At 37.4% G+C, this 24047-nt stretch overlaps 1 protein-coding gene across 5 annotated transcripts in view; it reads left to right on the forward strand.

Annotated features, from left to right (window-relative positions):
* The window catches only part of PRDM5 (PR/SET domain 5), an 85855-nt gene that overhangs the window by 15503 nt on the left and 46305 nt on the right, over window positions 1-24047 (forward strand). For 2 of the 5 annotated variants that reach the window (XM_086464219.1, XM_086464220.1), the window contains exons 3-9: window positions 500-622; window positions 10980-11163; window positions 11872-12046; window positions 13565-13686; window positions 15970-16049; window positions 22101-22185; window positions 23478-23635. In XM_086464219.1, coding sequence (XP_086320345.1) covers window positions 500-622; window positions 10980-11163; window positions 11872-12046; window positions 13565-13686; window positions 15970-16049; window positions 22101-22185; window positions 23478-23635 — 927 coding nt within the window. Of the gene's footprint in view, window positions 1-499; window positions 623-10979; window positions 11164-11871; window positions 12047-13196; window positions 13290-13564; window positions 13687-15969; window positions 16050-22100; window positions 22186-22553; window positions 22558-23445; window positions 23636-24047 lie in introns of all 5 variants that reach the window. The other 3 variants (XM_086464217.1, XM_086464218.1, XM_086464216.1) reach the window with 3 other exon arrangements.

The following is a 24047-nucleotide window of genomic DNA, read 5'->3' on the forward strand; positions in this document are numbered from 1 at the left end:
TAGGTAGACTGTAGGAGTAAAATGCTGGCATCAGAACACATGAAGGAGGAGAACTTGGAAAGGAAAACTGGAAAAGGGATGATAGGGTTGGAATAGGAAAGGACCTCTCAGGATGTATCGGTTTCTGGCAAGATCATAAAGAAAAGTAGGACTTGAAGGAACAAAGAGAGAGGAAGGAACATGAGCACCAGTGACCCTACTGCCAGATTAGGGAGACCCGAGAGTCAATTGTAATACTTAGCCTTTCCTTTAGTAAACAAGGAAAGAGAGGGTGAGCTTAGCAAAAGAAACCGACAGCAGTTGCTGGATTTGAGTTGCCTCCCTATTCTGAAGGTGCATAAATATACCTGTAGAAAAAGGTGAATGTGCACCACAGCTGTGAGTACCCGCTGAATGCTGAGCACAAGCATGCCTTAGTGTGTTACATGTTTGTGTGTGTTTGGTAAATAATTTTAGTTTTGCCTGATTTTTTTTTTTGTTGTTGTTGTTAATGTTTCAGGTTCGTGGGAGTAAAGGTGAGGTCCTTTATATCCTGGATGCAAGCAATCCACGCCATTCTAATTGGCTGCGTTTTGTCCACGAGGCTCCATCACAGGAACAGAAGAACCTGGCAGCCATCCAGGTAGATTGGGTGGATTCCTACCATTTCCTTCCTATTACTGATTTACTAATTTGATCTCCTCATTGATCTTTTTCTCTTGCAGTAAAATTTCATGATCTGAGAAAAGTAGCAAACTGCTTTTCTTTTTCTACCTTTGCAGAAGTGAACTCTTGTGCTTAAATATAATACCATAACTAAGATTGGTAGGATGAAAAACCAATGAGGTCCTTAGATAGAATCTGATATTCTTTGAAAGGTTTATATTAATCCACTGTGATGGAACTGCATTGAATCACTTACATGAGCTATTTCTCCTGGCTTAAAGCAAAGTGAACAATTTACATTAAAAACCAATAATAAATCATTTCCAAAGTAGTTAACTCAGTACTGTAACAACAGTTTAATTTTCTCACTACAGCCTTATTCAGTTGAGTTAAGCTTTTGCCTGAACGTAGTTGTTCGCTTGTCATTGTGGAAATTAAAAAGATAACTAGGTAATTATACATTTGGATGAAACAGGACTAATGATTTAGAGGCCTAGCTGTGTTTCATGCGCAACTCAGGTACGGGCCTAGGTGTGCAGAAAGCAGAATCATGGATTTGCTTTACAGTTTAAAATTTGATATAAAAGTGTGACAGGTTTGAAAGCAAGCATGGTGCTTAAAATATTCTGGTAGAAAACAGAATTGAAGGATCTAATTATCCAATAGGATGATCAGGCAGCGCTTGAGGATAAGTTAATTAAAAAAAGATAATTTTCTTTTTCTAGTCTTGGCCGTGGATCTGAATTTATCCAGCTTATTTTTACATTTTTGTATTTGTCATTTGCAGCATTGTATGGTAACAAGTTCCATTGTTTTAATTACACATTATGTTGAAACATGCATCTGTTTTTCTTCTAGAAACTTCTTAATATCACTATATTCCCTAGTCCTTGTATAACAGTGAATAGTTACTTTATGTTCACTTTTCTGTGCCATCCTTGATTTTGTAGAACCCTATTACATACTTTCGCACTTATTTGACAGCTTTTTTCTCAAGCTGAAGAGTCTGTTTAATCTCTCATTTTTTGGAAGCATTCTGTGACTTTGCAGAATGCCACAAAGTCAGCAACATTTTTCTAGTTATAGCTGTTGTCCTTTTGGGCATGATGAAAGAAATAAACTATCTGCGTTTTTTTTTTTTAACAGCTGTTTTACAGTAAAATCGTTTCCAGTCCCACATAAGTAAGAATTACATAGCTGTGCAAAGTTTTTTGCTCAGAATGTATACTTTTTGAGATGTTATTTCAGGCTAACCCGAGCTATTTGCTAATGTAATCCAAATTTGCAAAAAATTAGGAAGAAGATAATTATATATCAGCATTACTTAAAATTATTATTCTACTATTTCATCATGAGATGACTTTTTTCTAGAATTCACCTGCAGATCCTTGACAAAAGAATTTAAAAACATAGTCTATTTTGAGGCCAAACAACAACAAAAAAATATTTTTCATTGCCAAGAAAACAAAGTTCATTTCTGATTAAATAAAACAGGAAAAAATACATGTAAAACTACTAAGTAGAAAAAGAATACTAGTAAAGCCCTAGCAGGTAGTTCTGTGAAAGATGCATTTCTGCTGTTCTCCCCTCTGCCCCTTCCCCTCTGTTTGTACTTGTTGGCACTCAACACTAGTAATTTCAATTTCTGTGTCGGTGACCTGTCTGACTTCTTAAGTCTCCTACTCACCAGAGGGACTGTATGCTTATTTGGATCTTAAGCAAGTCCTGCCCGGTGAGTTTGCTGCTGCCAGTTCCCCTGCAGACCTGGTGTCAGCCTCCCTATTCCTGTCCCAGTTGTGAGCTTTTCTGTGATTTCTACCCTGCCATTGTACCTCCTACCACACCTCTTCTGCCTGGCTTTTCTTCCATTATCACAGTAGCTGAATGCCACTATTAGCAGTGTATTGCATTGGGAAACCTCGCTGGTTATCTGCCAGACTTCACTTGGTTTGTGCCTCCTACTTTCCAAAGCTCTAGTTTTACTGAATGCCAGCCTGTGCCATTCCATCACATATCGCTGGCTGAGCCTGACTGCAATTCCGCTGCTGAAATTGTTTCCTTGGACCTTGTTGCTGTTCCTGTTTTAAGTTACTGTGGACAGCTTCATCATCTGCTTTTCCTCTGGGCCTGTGCTCTAGGTTGTCGTCTTTGTTTCAGTCCTCTTTAGGTCTTAACAATTCAGGCTACAATTGAATTTTGAGTAACACATAAGAAAGAGGGTTCACTATTCATCCATTCAGCAAACACTCTTGTCAGCACTGACTGAATGACTGCTTTATTATGCTTTTCCTGATGTCTACGACAAGTCAGTGGTTAATTTAGTATGACCACTGCCTATGCAATTGTTTCTGTATGTTTTCCTTCTGTCTTTGTCTCTGTTATACCACGATCTATCAAAAGATTTGTTGTCCTGATTATAGTACCAAATATGAAAGGTCCTCATATATGAGGAGTCCTAGGCATTAGACAGTGATTAGCATGTCATCAGTGCATAGGCCATGGGATAGCAAATTACAGTCAATGTTAGCAAATGCAAAGTAAGGTTTACAAGAGGGAGCAGTGTGAACAATTAATGTTCATTATTGTATTTAAAATAAAACACTCAGTAAAATGACCTGAACTTCTGAATAGAAGTTTTAATGGAACATCCAGTGTGTAACAGTGGGGTTTTTGTTAATCAGAATGATCATTTGAATAAAGAAATGGAAAGAAACTGTTATGCTGTATTGCATAATATTATAACTTGCTTAGAGCATGCTTAGTGCTTTTTGCATGCCTTTTTATAGGATCATACTGGAGTTAAAGGATGGTTTAAAAAGAAAAAAAGAGCGGCAAGAATGTTAGTCATATAAAAGCTTCCATTTGGAAAAATTACAGGGGAAAATAGAATGATTGTGATCAGTATGTACAAAATGATGAAAAGAATAGTGAAGGCAAAGTTACAAAAACAAACAAAAATTTACTAAATTATCTCATAGATGTTTTTAATACCATCAATAATCAGCTGCCAAAGTAATTTGTGTGTTCTATGTGAGTTACCTCGAAGCTGTGTAGATACATATATATTTATAAGTATTTAATTGCACTGCTTGTGTTGAAAAAAGCTGAATATGCATATATTTCTTTACAGGGTTTGATCTTACTGCAAATCCCAAAGCTCTGCTGTTCCTTTAGGGAAAAAAAAACCCAAACAACAACAAGCAGCACAGCCCACAGATCCTTCAGTATTTTAATTTCACAATCTTTGCCTTTAATGATAAGCAGTTTTAAGGCCACTTAGTGCAATAGCACTTTTTTTTATCAGTGGGCAAAACATTGGTGGAATGTTTCCACTAGTGATACCCTTTAATTTGAATTGAGAGTTGTCTGCTTGCCACCAAGATGGTAAAATTATGTTTTACAAAGAGGAAGTTATGAATTACATCAGTAAAGTTGTTTTAGCTTCATTATCATTACTCAAGTTAACACAGCTGTTTAAAAAATGTTGCGTTGCTGAAAAGTACCTAAGATAATTAAAAAACCAGAACAATTCATAACACAGATTATGACATCAAGCAAAAAAATTTCCTAATCTTAAACTAACCGAATTATTACATATTATATAATAAAGTAGAATATGTCTGTGTAGTTACAGAAAGGGCTAATTTGCTAACTAAGAGGAGAAAACAGAATATTTAGAGAAGGTTACAGACCTTATGTTCTAACCAGCACATTATAATTAACCTTGTGAAATGTAAATTTTCTCCAGCCATTTGTATTTTAGGAAGATTTTTGTAGGATTGGCTGAATTTTTAAACAAGTCTGATTTTTCTCTCTTCGTTCTACTGCTTACTTTTAAAGTGAATCTTTAGCAGAAAATTTCATAGGCTAAAATTGATTCATTGAGAATATTTGACCAAGATTAATGATACTAGCCTATAAAAATGTGAAAATAAACTAAAGCACAGTGGTACAAGAGGGGCTTTTTTTGCTTGTCTTAAGCCTATTCTACAAACCCTTAAGAACTTAACACGGATTGTGTGCTTCACAGCTGCCCCTCTGCAATTTTCTAGGAGACTGTATGAACTAACAAAAATGTGCATGGAAAATAACAGTTTCCTTGTTTATACCCACTAATGCTAATTTGGAGTAATTATTTTTCCCACTAGTTCTCTTTCCAGTCTCCAGATACTCCAACAGGAGCTTTTGGGTCTACTCTGAGAACATTTCCAATCCTGATGGCATCACTCTAGTAGTGATAAACGTTATAATCTCACATCCAAAATAAAGTGGTTGATAACCAGTTTACGGTTTGCTGCCTAGGGCTCGGTATTCAGTTTAAAAGAAGATGAAGTGAATGCGTATGCCCCTGTATACAAATAAAGTAAACCACGTCCTGGGTTGACTGCAATCCAATGATCATGCTTAGACTGTGCAAAATGCTACCTGTGGTGAAAAAAAGCAGCTCAGAGGCCATGGGATTGTTGGTTTGTTTTTTTTTGAGTAAGTTTGGTGGGTTGTGTTTTGGGGGCGTGTGTATTCGTGTTGTGTGGTTCTGAGTTTATTTTGGGTTTTTTTGGGTTTTTTTTTCATTTTCCTTGTAATATTCTGTATTTTAGAAAACCCTGGTTCTGGTGGGAGCTCTTGGTGGTGTTGTGGGGAGCATTCTGGGTGCTGAGGTTTGCCTCCGCTCCTGGGGGGAGCTGTGGTGTTTGTGTTGTCTTTGACTGGGAAGGCACAGGTAGTATTTTTAACAGCGATGTGGCGAGTGGTACCACTGTGTGGCTGCTAGAGGAGGACGGAAAAGTTGGAGTGTACCTGCATGTGTACCAATTGCTTTTCTGAGCATTTTGCACAGCTGAATTGCTGGAGGCTTCTCTAACTTATTTCAAATAGTAATTGAATGAGTTAACCCTGTACTGTATTTAAAGTAGCTTTGGAATTACAACTTTTGCATTAACAGAAATTTTATGAATTGTAATCTCTTTTGCCCTGGGCTATTCCTAGCTATTTACTTATAAATACCAGTTCCGATATGTAGCAAAAGTGCATTGTAATTATTGTAATCAAAAGGAAATGGCTCCTATCAAAAATTCCACAGTTTTGTTTTTTCAGTTTTTAGGCTGGTAGAGTATTATATTTTCAATATTTCTTTATCCAGAATGGATCAGTTTATCTGTTTGTCAGTTGTAATGTTATTAAACACTGTCTACTGGAGATTACTATGCAAAACAGATCCTGTTGTTAACATCAGAACTGTTTTATAAACAGAACTGCAGCCAGCTAGAGCTTTAAATTCAAATATTTTTTCATTAGCAAGCAGACACTGAGACGGTCTGTTGTAGCTTAAAAGCCAGTGAGTTAGAATAATGAACAGCAAAAACTAATGTGAAGGAGGATACTTACTGTGAGGTGGTCGAGTGTTTAAAGTCACATTTCACAAATGTTAGTGTGGCAAAATTCCATGAAGTCCTGGTTGATCTTGAGGTAAAAAAACCCCTGTGCAGTAACACTAAATATCTTCAGAGGAAGATCAGTATGTGAGAGACAGTGCTATAAAAAGTGTAGTAAAACTGGGCTATCTAAAATGCAAGAGTGAGAGAAGACACAAGGAAAGCAAGCACAAACTGTGTTAGGCTGCTTAATAAATTGACACATTACAGGACAGTTTTCAGGATTTTCTGAGACTTACGGGTGCTTTGACTGCTACAAAGGAAAGATTAATTTGTTAGGAAATGTAAGAAGGAACATGAACATAGCTGTTGGCTGGGAGAATGAGGAATCTGCTCAATTCTTGAATTAAGGTGCCTTCGTTCTGTGATTCTGAGAGAGAGTATAACTAAAGTTCCTCTAAAGGAAACTTCCAAGAGTAAGTTGTAGTGTCTCAGCTCAGGATCCTGTAGGTTCATTAATACCTGCCAGTACTGAAAGAGGTGCCATACTGGGCACATACAGAGCACGTGCCATTAAAATGCTGCTGACATCAACCTCCCCAAGGCAGGGGGGAAAAAAAAGTCTTATTTTTCACAACAGATTTCAGCGAGTAAAATAATCAAAAGTTTCAGTGCTTCTCTATAGAGCCACCAGAATTGCAATGTTGCTGGAATTAGCTTTTTGAACTCCTACTTTACTTTTTTGTTCACCCTGCAAAGAAACAAGAATATTTTATTTTTAAACTTGAAGACCGGAAGATGTGTACTGAATTGAAATGTACAGGGAAAGGTGGGAGGAATACCTTTGAGCAGAGAAAAAAAACCCCACCAACTCTTCCAGCTCTTTTCTTGTATTGCTGTTGTATACATCATACAAATTCGTGAGGAGTTTAACTGCAAGATTTGGATATGTGGTATTATTACTGCAGCAAAACATATTCTTCTGCAGATGGCAAACTAAAAGCAATGGCTTCTAATTTAATGCAAGGTAGTAAGTGCAACCAAAGAATAAAGAAGAAAAAAGTATAGCATAATACAGAATATTGAGCTGGGAAAATGTTCTAATCTTCACCAGGAGCTCTCACTAAAATACTGCAGGATGGCATAAGAACATGGGAGAAATGTAGGAATTGCTCTGCTAGTTTAACCTCGTGCTCTGCTTAACCTCACCTTCATGTCTCAGAGGTTGTCTACCATAACACAAATGTCGTCTACCTTACTGTGCAATACAGCACAATAGGAATAGATAACAGCTGAGGCTTCTGTGTGTCTCTTTCTTGTGTGTGGTTCAGGTGTTATATTTCAGATTAGATATTGTCTGAGTTCCTGGGCTGAATGTCTCCATTACACATGTGTGTTAAAAGTGTTCTGTTTTGGGTTTTTTTGGAAGGGAAGTCTCTCCAGAATCCATCTGCTTCCTGGCTGATGAGCGCCACAAACATGCTGCATGCTCTGGAGCAGACTGAGTGGGACAGGGATATGTACTTTAAACAACGTATGAACTAGTGTGAAAACAAGAAAAGCTTTCCCAAGTCTCTTTGTGCCACCTATTTCCCCTTCCTTGCTTGAGAGAGGCAAGAGTCTCTTGGCCCCAGCAGCACTTCTAGAAGACTGCCTTGCTTCACCTGCTCTCCCCCAGGGCCACCTGATCTGCTCTCCCTCTTGGGAAGGCATCATTGTTCAATCACGTCTTTCCTGGTACCACATGCTATTTTTGAGCTTTCCTGTGCCTGAGCTTTGTGGCTTTGTTTTCTCCTGCCACATCATTCAAGAAATCACCTCCATACATTTCCTGGATTGGGGTTTCTGCCCTCGCAGGTGTTGCCAAGATTACTTTTACTCTGGCAAACATGACATCCTGGAGCTGCAGGTGAAGATCAGGAAAGGGAGTGTGCTTGTTTGGAGAGGTAGGAGAACTGGCAGAACAGGTAGGCTGAAGAGATGGCTTGCTGCCAGGAAATTGGGAGTAGAGGGAAACCAGGTAGCATTTTGAGAGGTGGGGTTGTGGGCATAGGGGGGAACTCGGTAAGGATTAGGAAGGCTGGGTTGAAGCCAGCTGATCAAGATCTGGAGGATGGAAAAGCCCTACTCTCCCTCAGGTAACATAAGACTATTTGCTTGCTCCTTCTCCTGTGTTTTCAGCTTTCAGGAGTGATGACTGATGTCTTGCGCTTTTGGTTGAAAGTGGGATGGGCTGTCAGTGCTTCTTGGCCTATATTCCCTCTCAGCCTCCCCTCTTACAAAGCACGTGTCAAGGTGCGTAACTGATGGAAAAGCCAAGGATCTGAATGTGAGATCTGTCTGTAGTGGAACAAAAATGCAATAGCAAGAGCTGCTGCAACAAGAAAACTGTATTTGCTGGGGAGGTCAGTGTGGCTTATAGCTTAAAAGATGACAGTCAAGGCGGGACGTGGGAGAAGTTAAGTGGAATAATAAACCAGGAATAGCGCGAAGGGAAGTTGTGCTACCACCATGACCAGCACTTGGAGTTTTCTCCCAAGGAACATCGTGGCCTGCAAATGAATGTTGTTGGCAAAACAACCAGCACAGCCTAAGCAGACGGACAGGTGGAGCAACAGATTTGTTCTAAGAAATGGGAGGATTATTTAAAGTATTCAAAATTATTATTATGTCTGTGTCTGCATACATGCAGATAAATGTGCTTCATGCAGGTGCTGCTAGTGGAGGGAGAGACTTAAATTCCTTTGTGGTTTCTGGAGATCTTCCATTGGTTTCGCTGAAAATGCTGCCTTGAGGAGCTGCTACAATGTGGGTATATCTGGTTTAATTAGCGCTCTGAATACCTGACTATTAGCATTTGTTTGGCTGGAAAAGCCAAACAAATTAGCCTTGGAGGGGAAATAAGTTTGAACTGCCTCTTACTTTGGTCTGGCACCAAAGCTAATTTCTTTCCAATGCAAATGCAACCAAGAGTGCTCAAGCATTGAGAGTCCTTAGTACTACTTCCATTAATCTTTTTGCTAACCAAAAGTACACACATGGGAAAGAACCAGGATGTTTTTAGACACAGAGCTGTAAAATAAGCCCGAGATGCGCTTAACGGGAGTGCAGAGATGGTGAGGATCCAGCAGTAGTGATAAGAGCTTGGTTGTTGGGATTCATGCACTTGGTCTAGGGTAACCTGAATAATTAGTTCTGATTGCTGTTCTCCCAGATTCACTGTGTGGTGTAAGATGTGTCATGTATGATCTAATTAAAAGGTGTGCTATTTGGTTCTTTAATGAATAAGTTTGGGACTTTATTTTTGCCTGGGTTACATGGCTTTTTTTAATTATTCTTTTGACAAGCCAGTAATAGATATGTGCTTCCATTTATAAGGTTGTCTTGCTTTTAGAATAAGGTTGTCCCAAACAGTGATGTATTGGAGGTTTACCCCAGTGGTTTTATCCTGTCTAAGTGGAGACTAAGTGTAGAAAGACCTTTTACTTTTCCTCATGTCAAGAGTTTCAGTACATGATTTGTTTAGAGTTTAGACTGTAGTAAATTAAAGTTCTCTGCAACTTGACAGAGGCATTTGAAAAACAGCAATTTCTAGATGTATGCAAAAGTTAGGGTGGCATGCTGATGGATATCTGGACTGCAGAATATATCTTGAAAAAAAAAAATTGCATTATTTGTTTTGTTTTCAAATGCTGTTGTTGAGATAAGGACAGAAAAGTGGTGCGTCCTTGAAAGCAGCTGTATCGAGTCTATTGAATTAAATAGGTTTCACTCTTGTGTGACAATATCTTGTGTGTAATATATAACAGACCTTCTAAAGCTCGATGAATACCACGTCCCTGTTGACAGTTTAAATTAATCCCAGTATATTACAAAAATTAAAAATCATTATCTTGTCCTTGTGCTAGGAAACTTGTTACAAAATATATGGCTAGATGTAGTGTAAAGAAGCTTCAATTAACTTTTCTGGATGCTAACCTGATAAGCTTTAAGATTTATGAGAGAACTTGGAAGTCTTCATTGTGTAAAAATGTGTCTCCTTTGGTGCTCTGGGTAGTGCCTAAAGCAGTTGGTCACACAGGATCAAAAAAAAAAAAAAAAAAAAAAGGCAGCAGCTCTGTGTATCCGTTTAGGAGACAGCTCGTTTTGTAATCCAGATCCCCCCTCTCTCCCCCACCTCCCTCCCCCCATGCCAACCTTGGTAACTTTAATTAAATATCGGCAAAGAGCAAAGTTGTTAGCTTATGTATCTATTTGGAAGGTTGTTTATTCATTGTGGAGAAGGTTTTGGAGGTTACTATTGTGTAGTTTGTCCTCTCCTGCAGAATCTGAGCTGGATCTTTGGCCTTCTGTGGATCTGTGTATTTACACTGATTTAAACCAGCAGAGGGTTTTGATCTAGTGTTTTAAGTGCGTTTTACAGACGTGCCTGCTAACTTGATAGTGAAGATCACTGACCAGAGTTGAAAGCCTGTTCACAAAGCAAGCTGGGAATCTTAAGGAGAGAGCAAGAGAGAGAGACAAAATAGCACTATGTAAACATGCTACTGGAAGCTGGGTTATAATTCATACAGCCAACAGGGGACAGAGCTAAAGCTGTATTAGTTATTTCAGTTTTTCTAATACTCAAATGTTTAATTTTCAAACTCTGAAGTTCTTGTCAGGCAGTGTGGGAGAGGAGGAGTTTACCACCACCTTCACCTTGGTCTAGTCTACAGGGCATATTGGAAAAACCTCACAGGTGAGGCAGGGGAACATTTCTGGAATACAAGGGCACTTTATCCGTGCAGTTACACCAGGAAAGAAGTCTCAGAAACGCTGTTCTAGCATTGTGCTCCATGAGGAATGGAGCCAGCCATTCCACAGCTGAGGGCTACTATTAGTTCAGGGTCCCATACTTGTCTCTAGATTTTACTTTTTCTGACATAGTTATTCATTGCTTCTACTTACTGTTTGCAACAGGAAGGAGAAAATATTTTCTATCTGGCTGTGGAAGATATTGAAACAGACACAGAACTTCTGATTGGGTACTTGGATAGTGACATGGAAGAAGAGGAGGAGGAAGAAGAAGAAGTAACTGTTATCCAGGAAGATGAAGACAGTGGCAACAATAAAGAAGTGCAACCAGCTGGTGAAAAAATTCCAGGTGAGTAATATGTAAAAAATAGTGTAACCTGAGAGCTTAAAAGTAGTAATCAAGGAGAAAGAGAACACCGACTGTATAAGATAAGGAAGGCTCCCCCGGTTTAGTCTGAGGTCCTGTATGGTCTTTATATCTATAATTTGGTTCAAGTTGAGGTTCTTTTCCTTGCCTAATAAGAAGCAGCCAGTCCTGTAAAATACTGAGTGAATTGAACGAGTGAGCCTAGATTTCTTGAGAAGTTACCATTAACTTTTGAGCTAAAGACAGAGTTCATTTCACCTCATGTGTAGCTTTGTGAAAGGTAAGTTTTTGCACTAAGAGGGGTAGTTTCCCTCTTACTTAGATGGGAGAGAAATAAACCTTTTCATAAAACTGTTCAGCCAATCCTAAGGTAAGATGTCAAGGAAAAGGCAGGTGACCTGAGCTCTCTGATGAATTCTCAGCTTCTTTACCAAAGTAGAGACAACCTGGACGACTAATTTAGGCTAACAGCCTCAGTCACACCCAGCTTAATACTTTGCATCCATTTTTAATAATGCTGTTGGTAATCCACTCAAGATAGGCTGTCTATAATCCACTCAGAGACAATGTTTTTTGTGAATTTTGTGATGCCATTTTGCATAATCTGTTTCTGGCAGAGATTCTCTCTTAATGTAACCAAAATATTCCCTGAAAACTATTGCTTTACTGTTTTTGCCTCCAATCATGAAGATCCTGTCACCTGTAAAGAGGACCATGCATGCCCAAACTGTGAATCCAGTTTTGCCAGCCAGGAGATTCTAGCTGAACATCTTCAGACTTTGCACCAAAAACCCAGTGAGGAAAAGGAATTTAAGTGCCGAAACTGTGGAAAGAAATTCCCTGTTAAACAAGCTCTACAAAGACAGTGAGTAGAAACAGGAGTGTTTTTTTCAGGGATCATTTATTTCTTCTGGCTTAATCACAATTTAAGCTTTGATTTTTATGCTTATGTATTTGTACCCTTAACCTTTACATTAGTGTTTTAATATGTTAATTTCTTATATTTGCTGGAAACTTCATTTTGAATTGCAAAAATGTCACTAATTTTTTATGTTTTAAAGTCATACACTGTAGACAAGATCAGAGCTGCTGTTTGGTGCAGAACTGTTAGTCTCCATCAGTGGACTACTTAGTAGTTTAGGAGATGTAATTTTTAAGCTGTGGATGCCATTACAGAACTAAAGTCTGATTTAGAATAAAGTAAATGGTCATCTAGAGGGACAAAACAAGGAACAACAATACTTCACATTTGCTTAATTAAATATTTGGGTGAAGGAAAATACCCCAAATAAAAACATGAAAGACGTGAGATTTAAGAGCATGTCCTTACTGTTCTTGATAGCATAAATATGCAGTTTTGTCACTAAAGTTGTACGCCTTGCAATTATATTTTTGTACAAAAACATAACTGTTTTTGTCTTTTGTTGTTCATGTATTTTTGGTTGCAATTAAATAGATACATTGCTTTTTATTTTACATTTACAGATAGTGTGTTAGATGCTTAAGTGATTATAGATAGTACATTTAATCGAACTCTCTCATGTTGGAAAGAAACAGACTCATATTACATAGAATTCACTCAAGGCTGCTCTTGTAATGAATTCATCTTACATCTGAATACTGTGAAGATTCCTAGAACTGGCAGCTCTATAAGTACTCTGTGTTCTTTCACAGAAATAAATGAAATTGCATAGCAGAGAAATATTTGGTGGAGGCAATTAAATATTTTCTCTTGAACTTAAACTTGTTCCTTCTAGTCTATAGTGGAAGTGGGATTTGGGCTGTAGAGCTAGTTAAGTAAATTTTTACATCATGCAAAGTAAGTGTGAGAGATCCTGACTCTTGCTGTTGATGCATTTGATTAGTCTCACTGATTTCCAGGAGACTTCACATATGAAATAGTTACTCACCTACTTGAAGATTTGTAGAGCTGTATATATGTTTTTTAGCTACTGCAAGCCTGTGTAAGTTGTACAATGTTCGCCTTACTTGAATTTTTTTTCATTTTTCTTTAGTGTACTTCAGTGCACAGAGAATATCAACCCAGGGGACTCTTCAAGAAGTTTCCAGTGCTCTGTTTGCAATACTTCCTTCAGCTCAGAATCGAGGTTTTGTGTCTGAGTTACTGGACTGCTGTCATATCATTGCTGGCCTCCCTTTGCATGTTAGCTTTCAAGCTTGTTAGTTTATGTGAATCCTAACAGTGAAAGAAGTCAAATGCTTTCATTCCTATTTGCTGTAAGTAATGCATGAGGTGGCCTTGGAACTCTGCAGTGCAGCATGCATTAAGCTCAGAGTACTTGCTATGTGTCTGGTTTCTGTAGATACCGCTTTATGTGTTGCTTTTTTTTTTTTTTTTTTTTTTACTGGATATCCCATGTAGTTATGAACAGCACAAGGAGGCATGCAGAGGGGATGCCAGATTCATATGCAAGGCAGATAGCTGCGGGAAGAGGTTCAAGAGTAAGGACGCCCTGAAAAAACATAAAGAAAATGTTCACAGTGGTAAGAAAGAGTTTCATCTTTCTTTGGAAAAAAAATGTTTAATATATTCCTAGCCTTAAATTTGCAAATCAGAGAAATCATTGTCTTTGATTTCTTTTTTAATGGATTCGTTTGTATCAAAAAGAACATTGGGAAGTAACTAATTGCAAGAGTAACTATTCCTCCTCCCCCAGGGAGAAATTGCTGTATACCGGATGAATCATTAGTCTACTGCAGAAAATGTGATAGGAATCTGGGGAAGTTTAAACTAGGCAAATAATAGATAAAGCAAAACATTTCAGTAGAGGGGAAAATCAAGCACTGGCACAAACTGCTACAGGAAGTGGTGAGTTCTTGATCTTTTGGTATTTTCAGGACACAATGGGATGTCTTTCTGGAAGACATGCTTCACAAACGATTAGGCTTGATGAGGGTATTGCATAAAATTCTATAGCCTCTGTTGTGGAGGAAGCCAGACCAGACAATCCACTGGTCCTGTTAGGCCCTAGTGTTTTTATATCTCTGCGCTGTGAATCAATAGTTTTCAATCAAACTTCACTCTGTTTTCATGAAAGGGCAAAATACTGCTCTCAGGTTCACAATGCTGATCTCAGTTCTGGCATTCTGCTCTCTCTGCATGTCCCCTCTCAATGTCAATGGAAAATCAGTGTGAGTGGGGACAGCAGAATACCAGAGTGCAAAGAAAACAGTCTTTAGTTGATGATGACAGCACTGAGACGCTTTGTAAGATTTCCATTACATGAAAACTCTTTCTTCTGCCAAACTCTTAGAGTGTACAGAAACCCTTCCGTAACCATTCTCGTAAAAGATTATCTCCTTTTCTCAGAACAGTAAGAATTTTTTTCATCCATGAGCATTGTTATGTTTAGACTTAGCTTTGGTGAGTTATGTAGTGGTATACAAATTCCACAATTCTCTTGAATGATTACTCCAGACATGACTGAGAGCAGGCACCCGGAGGATATTTTTGCTCTGCCTGCATAATGAGCAAAACTTTTATTTTGCCACTTGGGAGTCATAGAAATTGCAACTGGTGTCACTGCAGGAAGGAAAATAGCCTACTACTGTTGAGGGACATTTCTAGAATTCCTTCCTGCCTTGTGTTACCTGGAGGCAAGGGAAAGTAGAAAGGATTGTTACGTGTGTTACTCGTTATGCAAAGCTATGAACAGATATCCACTATCGCCCTTCCCTCCTCTGAAAAGGTCTCATTAATGTTCTTGTAAGCTGAAATACAAAGTGTATTCCTGTACTTATGTGTGTATCAGTATATATAAATACTTATCACATTTTATAACAGCAAATGCATATGTGAGATTAAGTACTTGTTTTATACTACAAATTTAAGTGTTGAACCAGTCAATTGACAGGGTACACTGTAGTAAGAAAAGTCAACATAAGAATTCTTTAGGTCAGCAAGAGCAGGAAAGATATAGGATGGTAAGAGTCTGAAAAATTGAGCTGGAAGCCATCTAACGAGTTCATTTATGATCCATACTTCCTGTGTGCAGTATTCCCCTCCTCTTTCATTCTATGTCCATTCTTTTTAGTGTTCAATGTAATATGAACATTTTTTACATAAGCTAGGAAATACCTTGCATGGGCATGGGATTATAAACAAAGGATTAGGTTTGTGGTGGCTTTATCTTGTGTTAAAATAGCTTTGTGAGTTACTAAAAGGTAAATAATAAATAAACAAATTAAATGCTCTGTCACTTTTTAAGCAACTGTGAAAAGGGAAGGAAAATACATCTGTAGCTTGTTTTTAATTTACATTTTAGATGAAATTTGAATTCATGATCTGGTGCTAATACAATTTCCCTGTCTTATTCAGTTAAAATAATGATATTTTATATAGTAGAATGCTTAATGCTTTCTGTATAAAGAAAAATGGGAAGTAGTGGTTTTGACTTCAGTTTGGGATCTTTTTTGTCATTGCTGCACTAACTCCCTATATTGACTTCCGGAAGGAATCAACTGAAGTAAGTTGGTTTTAGTTGTGAATTGTCCTCTTCATATTGGAATGGTGATGTGTGATAACATCTATTTGAAGGGGTTTTTCTTTATTGTTCTAGTTGTCTTGATTTACATTCCATCGATAACTGGTTTGTTGGACACCCACAGAGAACTCTTGATAGGAAACACTTTGAAGATGGGACACAAATGTAAAAATCTTATGTCAGTCAAGTGACCTGTGAAAAGTCACAGACTCAGTGGAAATATTTAGGTTCGTTCTTAGCACTTCCTTTTTAAGATGTTGGTGGTATTTTGTTTCTGTTTCAGGAAATTCTAGGAAGAAGCTGATGTGTTCAGTGTGCAATAAGAAATGTTCCTCAGCGACAAATCTCCAAGAGCACCGAAAGGTCAGTAAGATGAAGGCTAACCCACAGCAGGCTTTGACTTCACTAAGATGTGAGACTGGTGCTCAGGTCACTTGAAAGCAGCTGTAATGCAAACCTTTGTGTAATCTCTTTCATGGTTACAAAACCAATGTGCTTTATTGTGGGTATTTATTTTTGTAATTACAATTGGTTAAACTAAAAATCTTCCTAAAGTTTTAATGCATCTTTTACCAAATGTAAAGATGCGTGTCCTTGTATCATTTATACACTCCAACATTAATTCGTGTGCTGTTCTTCAGCATTTTTGAACACTAAACTAAATGTGAAAGTATGATATGTAATGGTAGCATACACACAGACCGTAAAATATGTTCATGAGCCTTCAGTTTTTGAGCAAAATACCACCAGTAGTTCTTATTACTTTGTGACATACCAGCAAGGGTGTTATCTGTAATTTAGTTATGTAGTAGTAAAAAAATTTCTTCCTCAAAACCAGATTTTTAGTGTCTTTCTGTTTATGCACGTAATCTTTTATAACCGGAGCAGGACGGGTTAACAGTTTGAAAAGCATCTATTGGAGATACGGGGTTCATATAGAAATACAGATGGACTATGAATATGAGATTCTGAATCCATTATACCCAAAGGAAGTCCCTGCAAGATTAATTTGATAAATCACTAAAACCCAGGAGATTCTGTTTTTACAAAAAGCTACATTGTACTGTTTATCAGATTAACTGTAAGTCTTTAATAATGCCCTGGTTATAACCTGAATCCATTGAGAATATAGATTATATCAATTAAAAGATGTTGTTGGAAAGGAAATGGTGGGGCCCCTCCTTTTTCATTTGTTTTTCTCCTTGCTTGTATTTATAAGCCCTGCATTTCTTGTCTAACAGGGCTATACTTTGCTACTCCTCACACCAAATCATGGTATGCCTTGCCACATGTAATTACAATTTTTACACATCAGTGCACCTTATGTTGGCCCTGGAAAATGCAAAATATCATGGTTAGTGTGTCCCTTTTATTAAAATGGTTGTTTTGTTTCAATAGTTGTAGCTCTGTGCAGATGCTATGACACACACTAACAAGCTTTTCAAGCAGCATTGATGGTAGGTCCGTTAAGCACTTACTTATTTTAAGAATCACCATGAAGATTTTGTGCTTAAAACTTTATTTCCTTTTCCTGATTGGCTCCTCTTTTAAGACATCCAGAAAATAGGTATTCCAGATTCACATATCTACATCAGATAGAAGGAGATTGCATGTAGGACTCATGCCTTCTGTTTGCTTGAATGACTTTGATTTTGTATGAAGTGGGGCATGATCTGTCACCAATATTGCTAAAAATATTTAGACAGGTAATAAAACCAGTAAGAAAATAGGTGAAACATGGAGGAAAAGAGATATTTTTTTTTCCCCACTCAGTTAGTGTAAAGAAACAAAAGTAGAGAATAGAAAGGTAAAGTATAGGAGATAAAAGAATATAAGCCCAAACAACAGAAAGAGGGAAATCTGACAAACACAGAGAACCAAGTTAGAGGGTGGCTGTAGGGGAGATTAAGAGATCTGTTTATTCTTTCAAGACGTGGTCATTCAGATCTGTAGCTTTCATGTCATCCTTGATTTAAACCCATTTTTATCTTTGTGTGTTTTGCGGATTGCTTGTGCCCTAAATGTTTAAACCTAAGCCCTTTCTTAGCCATGCACAATTAAACTTTGCTGTCATTGTCTTTGGTCCCTTAGTCTTACCTTCTCGTTTTCCAGACTGTTGCTTGTATCATGCTAATTTTTGGTGGCATGGCTTTCAGAGGGAGTAAGGGTGTACCTAAATCATCCTAGATATGCCCTATCGCATTTCCTGAAGACTTCTGCCAAAGAAAATTCTACCACCTCCATAGGTGTCTCTTTGTATTCTGACTTTCAGCTTTAGTGCCATTAGCATTTTTGAATGTGTTCATTTTTCTAGCCTTTGTTTCTTCTGATATCCTACTTAAACCTTCTTTACTGCAAATTGAGTTAATTGCTCTTTGTCTTATCTGAGAAAATGCCAAGAAAAATTCATGACTGTCTTCTTTGTAACAGTTAGCAATAGTTTGGATTTCATTAATGTTTTCCGAGTGGTGCTATGTGAACTGTTGGTCACCATGTAGCATTTGTGCATTTGATTTCTCCTTCCTAAATATTGAGTGTTTTGGAGCTTCGTTCAGAGTGTGGAAACAATTTTGGATTCTGATCTTGTCTTCCTTAGTCATTACAGTCCTACTCAGAACAGTGTTATCTACATCTTTTATTTTTTACTTGATTTCCAAAACTACTTACCATAGTACAACTCTTCTCCTGCATGATTCCCACAAAACTTTAACAGCAGTTATGCTGTTGATTGGCTGATGTTACCGCTTTTTGCGGTGAGCAGTATCTGTTTTCCATTCTGTCTATATCCAGCTTTTCTCTTTTGTCTTTTGTCTTATCCTCCAATTGTTAAGTGACATCCTTCTATCTGATTTTTATTGTAGCCCATGATTTGGGCTGTTAAGTGGTATGGTAGTTTAAAAGAAATAAATTCCCAGCAAGCCAACTCGGGAAATGCTGTGCAGAAGCTTACAGAAGACTGGGTAAAAGAAAGAAAAAGTTTGTTGTAAAATCTCCTTTCTGCAGGTTTGTGATGTCTACTGGCAGAGCAAATGACACACAGTCTAAACTAGATTCTGCTACCAAGTTCTGGAGTTTAAGTAAAATGTAAAATTCAATCATTCAACAGTGATAATGGTGAACAAGCAAGCAAGGGAGATGTTGTCTTCATTCATGCAGATTCTTGCCAAAGGATTTCTTTTGTACCTTTGAATACTGGTGTCTCATGTTTTGGATCTGAATTGCTCACAGGAACTTAAAATTAAAAGTGAGTATATATACGTGAGTAGCACAGGCTGCCAGGCCTGTCTGTGGAGGTTCTACTGTTCTGTAAGTGCAAAGGGAAGAAATATTAAAACAGATCCCAGCATTGCTGGTTTCTTTTCCCAGGCTGATGAAGTCAGAATTGATAGTGCTACATTTTCATTACTTGTAGGTAGACTGGGGCGGGATGTATGTCTCTTTCTGGCTGTACAGCTGTGGGGCGAGTTTCTGACTCTTGTGGTAGGCAGGTGTTTTCAATGGTGAAGTACCTAATTCTCCTGTTAAGAAAGAAGATTAAGGACACCTTTGAGTGTAAGGCAGTAAAGCTTTTTTGACTTTGGGAAAGGCCATAAAATAAACACCTGTATGAAATGCAGGATTGTGCTTCACTGATAAGACTAGTTTGTGCTGCTGCACTTCTGAATTTCTTAGCCAATTTCTTGCATGGATCTGTAAGATTCCATGAAGTGGCATGCTGTAGCACAGTCTGCTGGAGAGAAAACGGAGAACTGAGAAGAATCCTGCTCATCGTTTGTTCAAAGACCTTGTGAGTGTAATATTGTTTCTGAAAAATCCTTAATTCTTTCCTAACTCTCTTTGTTGTAGAGCCAGCCTTCCTGCAAAATTATGGTGAGGAGAGTCATTCTTAAACATCATCTGTGATTTCTGCTCCCTGCTGTGCCCACGCCCTGCCCCAGTCCCACCTTCCCGCCTTTTTTTACCTGTCAGTTCCAAGTGTCTCTGCATTGGGTTTTTCCCTAATCTTTTTATTCAACATTGGGGGTGTTCTGTTCTGCTGTGCAATCTTTATTTTTCATAATCACTATGAAAGCCATAGAAAGGTAGAGGACACCAAATTTTGAACACCACTTTAAAATTTTCAATAAAATTTAGTAATTTCAATCGGATGTGATATTCTCATAGACTTACTCTCTCAAATCACTGCCTTCCAACAGACAGAGTCTCATCCAGTTCTCAGACTGGTAGATTGAAATTGAGATTAGTTTTTGGAAAAGCTCATCATAGGTTATTTTATCTTCAAAGTTTTATCTCAGTTTCACCCCCAAAACTCTTTCAAACAACCTTTTGCTTTTCAGTAGACCTCATGAAAATTTTAAGATTGTCAGTCCCGTAAGTGAAGGAGTGTATTTATCTGTGCATACATTAATCAGATGCTTGCTGTTTTGTATAGCACTTCGCAAGTTGTTATCTGAAGGGATAGCTCTTCAAGTGCCTACAAAACAATCGTAAGTGTGCTCTGACTTTAATGTAGCAGAAGTTTATGTAGATAGCTGTTGCAGCCCCCTAATGAGACTAATTTTGTTATACAAATAAATCGTTGCATGAGCACTCATATGTGGTATTACAGCCTCTATACGCACAGAGCATGTTATTTGACAAGTTTTCTTAAAATCTGTTTGAACATCATTATTCATAAAAATACTTGCTATCTTTTGTTACTGTTGTTTTACCATGTAACTGCACTTTTCTAAAGAACTGATTAGAGTGCCAGCTTATAGAATATATGCTTGATAGCTATAGCTATTTAGTGCACGTGCACACAAGTCTGTGTCTGATTCTCTTCTAAAGAATTGATTAAAGAGTATCCGCTATAGAATGTGTATTTAATAGCTGTAGCTTTTTAATGCACATGCACAGAAGTCTCTGTTTTGATGCAAATGTATTCAATGAGACTGTTTATTAAACAATGCTTATAAGTTGGAATCACACTTTTGCGTAGTGTTAAAGCACAATCTGGGTTCTGATATATTAAATATTATGTTTAAGAATGCCTTACAAGTTATCTCAAATAATTGTGTTGAGGGAGTTTCTGATAGCACTTGGTTGCAGAATTATGTAAACTGCAGTCAACAATCTAAATAAATATTCAGGTGTTTTGGGAAAGGGTAGAGTAGTAGATTGTGTGTACATATAAGATAAATTAATCTAAAATGCAGCTGGGAGAACAGAATATTTAGAATGAATGATCTTCATTTGAGCTTACCACCTGATTCTGTCTGAGCCTTTTGTTAAGCATCACTGTCCAAAGTGTGCAAGTTTGCAGAGATCGTAGGAAATGGCATGATCACTTTGTAGTTTATTAGAACATTTAATTTGCTCTAAAGTTTGTTTGTGAATAGCAGCATAAAACCATGGTGCAGCAGAATACTTATGGAGAATCTCTTTGAGTTTTTATTTGTTTGTTTATTTTAAATGGAAGTCTTAGTTGAGCTTTTTTACTGTGCTGTCTGCAAATGTTTTTCATTAGACTGTTATGTTGAACCTTTGATATTTGTTGTTTTTAGCTGCTAGATTCTCCTACGGAAAGTCTATAGAGTTCTCAAAAAAGGCCTTATGAAATGTGATCTCTGCCCAAAGTTTTGCTGTCTAAGGCTGCAGTTCCAAAAAAGCTGAAATGTGTGTTCAGTTGCACTGTAACTAAGTTGAGGTGAGGCTGCTGATGGCAAATGTAATAGAGTGCAGGTGAATGGTAGACTTGACAGGTGGAGAATTATGTATATGTTGTGATTTTGGGGAACAGTAACACAGGATTTTTTTTTTTTAAATTGAGTATCAGAAGTTTCAGCTCTCAACTGCCTCTTCTATTTTTCCAACATTTAGTCCTTGATGAAGTTTTGTGCTGTGCTGTTGAAAATCCTGATAATGCATACTGCATTTACAGTTTGAGACACTGCTGCCCCTCCACTCTCTTGACTCTAACAGCTTTTAAGAGAAACAATCCTGAAAGAGTTTGATAGTCCTTGGGTTTTTTAAAATTCTTACAGCAGTTATGAAGTAGTTACCACCTTATTTTTACTTATGTCTTACTGACTAGAAGGAAATGTTCTGCAAAGGTATTCTGGATCTGGTTCTTTTAATGCTTTCATAATAATGGTATTTTAAATGGATCTGACATTACAAATTTGCATAACCCGTGCTTGTAAATACAGTTTCAGTGACAATTTTTTGTTTGCAATTATGAATATTTATTTTTTGAGAGATACTGTTGTTCACCAAGGGAATAGCAAGGAGGAAATAACAGAATATCCATGACTATTTATATAGCTACTGGATAAGAAATAGTTACGGTCTGTTAGAGATTTTCTGTAAATGTAAGATGTGTGATCTTGTTTGAGACACGTATTTAATTATCATTAAACACTCATTTTGCAGGTCCATGAGATCTTTGAGTGTCAGGAATGTGACAAGAAATTTATTTCGGCTAACCAGCTAAAACGCCATATGATAACTCATTCAGGTAATGTACAAAAAATAACACAAACTATATATATATGTATATGTATTTAATGTATATTGAATTTTAACTGAATTAGTTTCTTATAGAAGGCTTGATGAATTTTGTGTTGTCCTGAGCTGTTCAGTCAAACATCAGGTTCCAAGGAAACCATCTAAGCTATCCTTTCTAAGACTTTCAGAAATCCAAGTGTAATGCTGTGGTCTTTTTTCCTGTTGCTGCTTCTTCAACTTATTTTTTCATGCTAGCTGGGGTCGATGATGTCAGTTAGCTGGGATGGGGCGAAAGATTGTTACTTGGCTTATAGAGGAGGTGAAGAACCAGTGGTTGAAATTTCATGTTGAAGAGGGTGGGTATGCTGTCAGACAGAGATCTGTGATAAAAAGGGAAACATTCATTCATATATATATATATATATATATATACACACACACACATTAGTGGACTCAGGTGCACATAGTTTCCAGTCAGAGGAAAGCTCATGCTCCACACCATTTCATAGACCACAGACAAATATTTTATTGTGCCTGTCCTCTGCCAGGACACTGTGAGCGGGGAGTGGCTGGTCTGTAGGTTTGGCTGTACAACACAAATTGACTCTGCCAGGATTTCTGATCACTGCAATCTAGCATTTTTGTGTCTTTCGCCAGTGATTAGAAACATCATCCAACACAATGGAAACACAAACATTGTTCCGTCAGATACATTAGCATTTAAAAAATGCAGGTTTTTACAGCTGCACAGGCTTATAATTGAACTATTTTCTTGGTATCAGTCCGCACTAAAAGCTCATTCCTTGTAACATAATCTATATCTCAGAGGCTCCTTTCTTTTGGCACTTTTGGATGAGCATTAATGTAGTTAAGTTGCAGTCACCAGTTGAAGCATAAAGGCTTTTTGCATAGGAACTTTTGGTTTTGGAAGCTAATATGTATATTGTTAATTAAGTTTTAAAACATTTAAACTGTCATGCCCTCTTTCACATTTGTAATCTGGAAACAGAGTTTTCCTCTTTGAAGTCATTCTCTTTTGATTTAAGCTAATTAATCAGAATTTAGTTTTAGCAATGATTATTGCAAAGAATGTGCCAATTTCTTGAGATACACCATGGCTCATCTTTTGTGAAGTGACTTAACTGTCTAACATAAAGGGCATTAGATGTCTTTCTAATTGGTTTAATCTTAATTGGGTTGACTTAATTGCAAAAATCTCTCTGAGGAGATGACTGTCTCTGCCTTTCATCTTCTCCCCCTGTATAAACAGGAGATTAAATGTCCCCCACTCATTTTCTGCAGAAAAACGCCCCTACACCTGCGAGGTTTGCAATAAGTCCTTCAAACGACTTGATCAAGTGACTGCACACAAAATAATACACAGTGAAGATAAACCTTATAAATGCAAGCTTTGTGGAAAGGGATTTGCTCACAGAAATGTTTACAAGAATCACAAGAAGGTAAAGCACTCTGCTGTTGTTGTTTACAGGTCTGCCAGCCTCAGATTTGCAGATTTTTTTTTTTTTTTTTCTTTTAAGTGGTTCATCATTAAGCTCTGGCATGCTTATAAACATGGGATTAAAGCATTGGAGAATGTGTTTTCTTAGTGTTCTTTGTTATATCCAAAAATCTCAAAATACTAAAAGAATCCTAGTGAAAAAAAAAAGTGAAATAAGCAGAAGGAAATCACAGATGCTTGGTGCAAAGCATCAAATAAATCCCCATTTTGACTTTTCTGTTTCTGTTTTTTTGTTGGTTTTTTGGTTTTTAATATTAGGTTATCAAGTTAAAAATGTAACTGATTTAAAATGTCTTCAAATTATTTTGTTTTTTAAAAACCACTGTATTGGAATAAAACTAAGTGTAGCACTG

Source organism: Leptosomus discolor, chromosome 4, assembly GCF_034619465.1.
Source record: "Leptosomus discolor isolate bLepDis1 chromosome 4, bLepDis1.hap2, whole genome shotgun sequence".
NCBI lineage: Eukaryota > Metazoa > Chordata > Aves > Leptosomiformes > Leptosomidae > Leptosomus > Leptosomus discolor.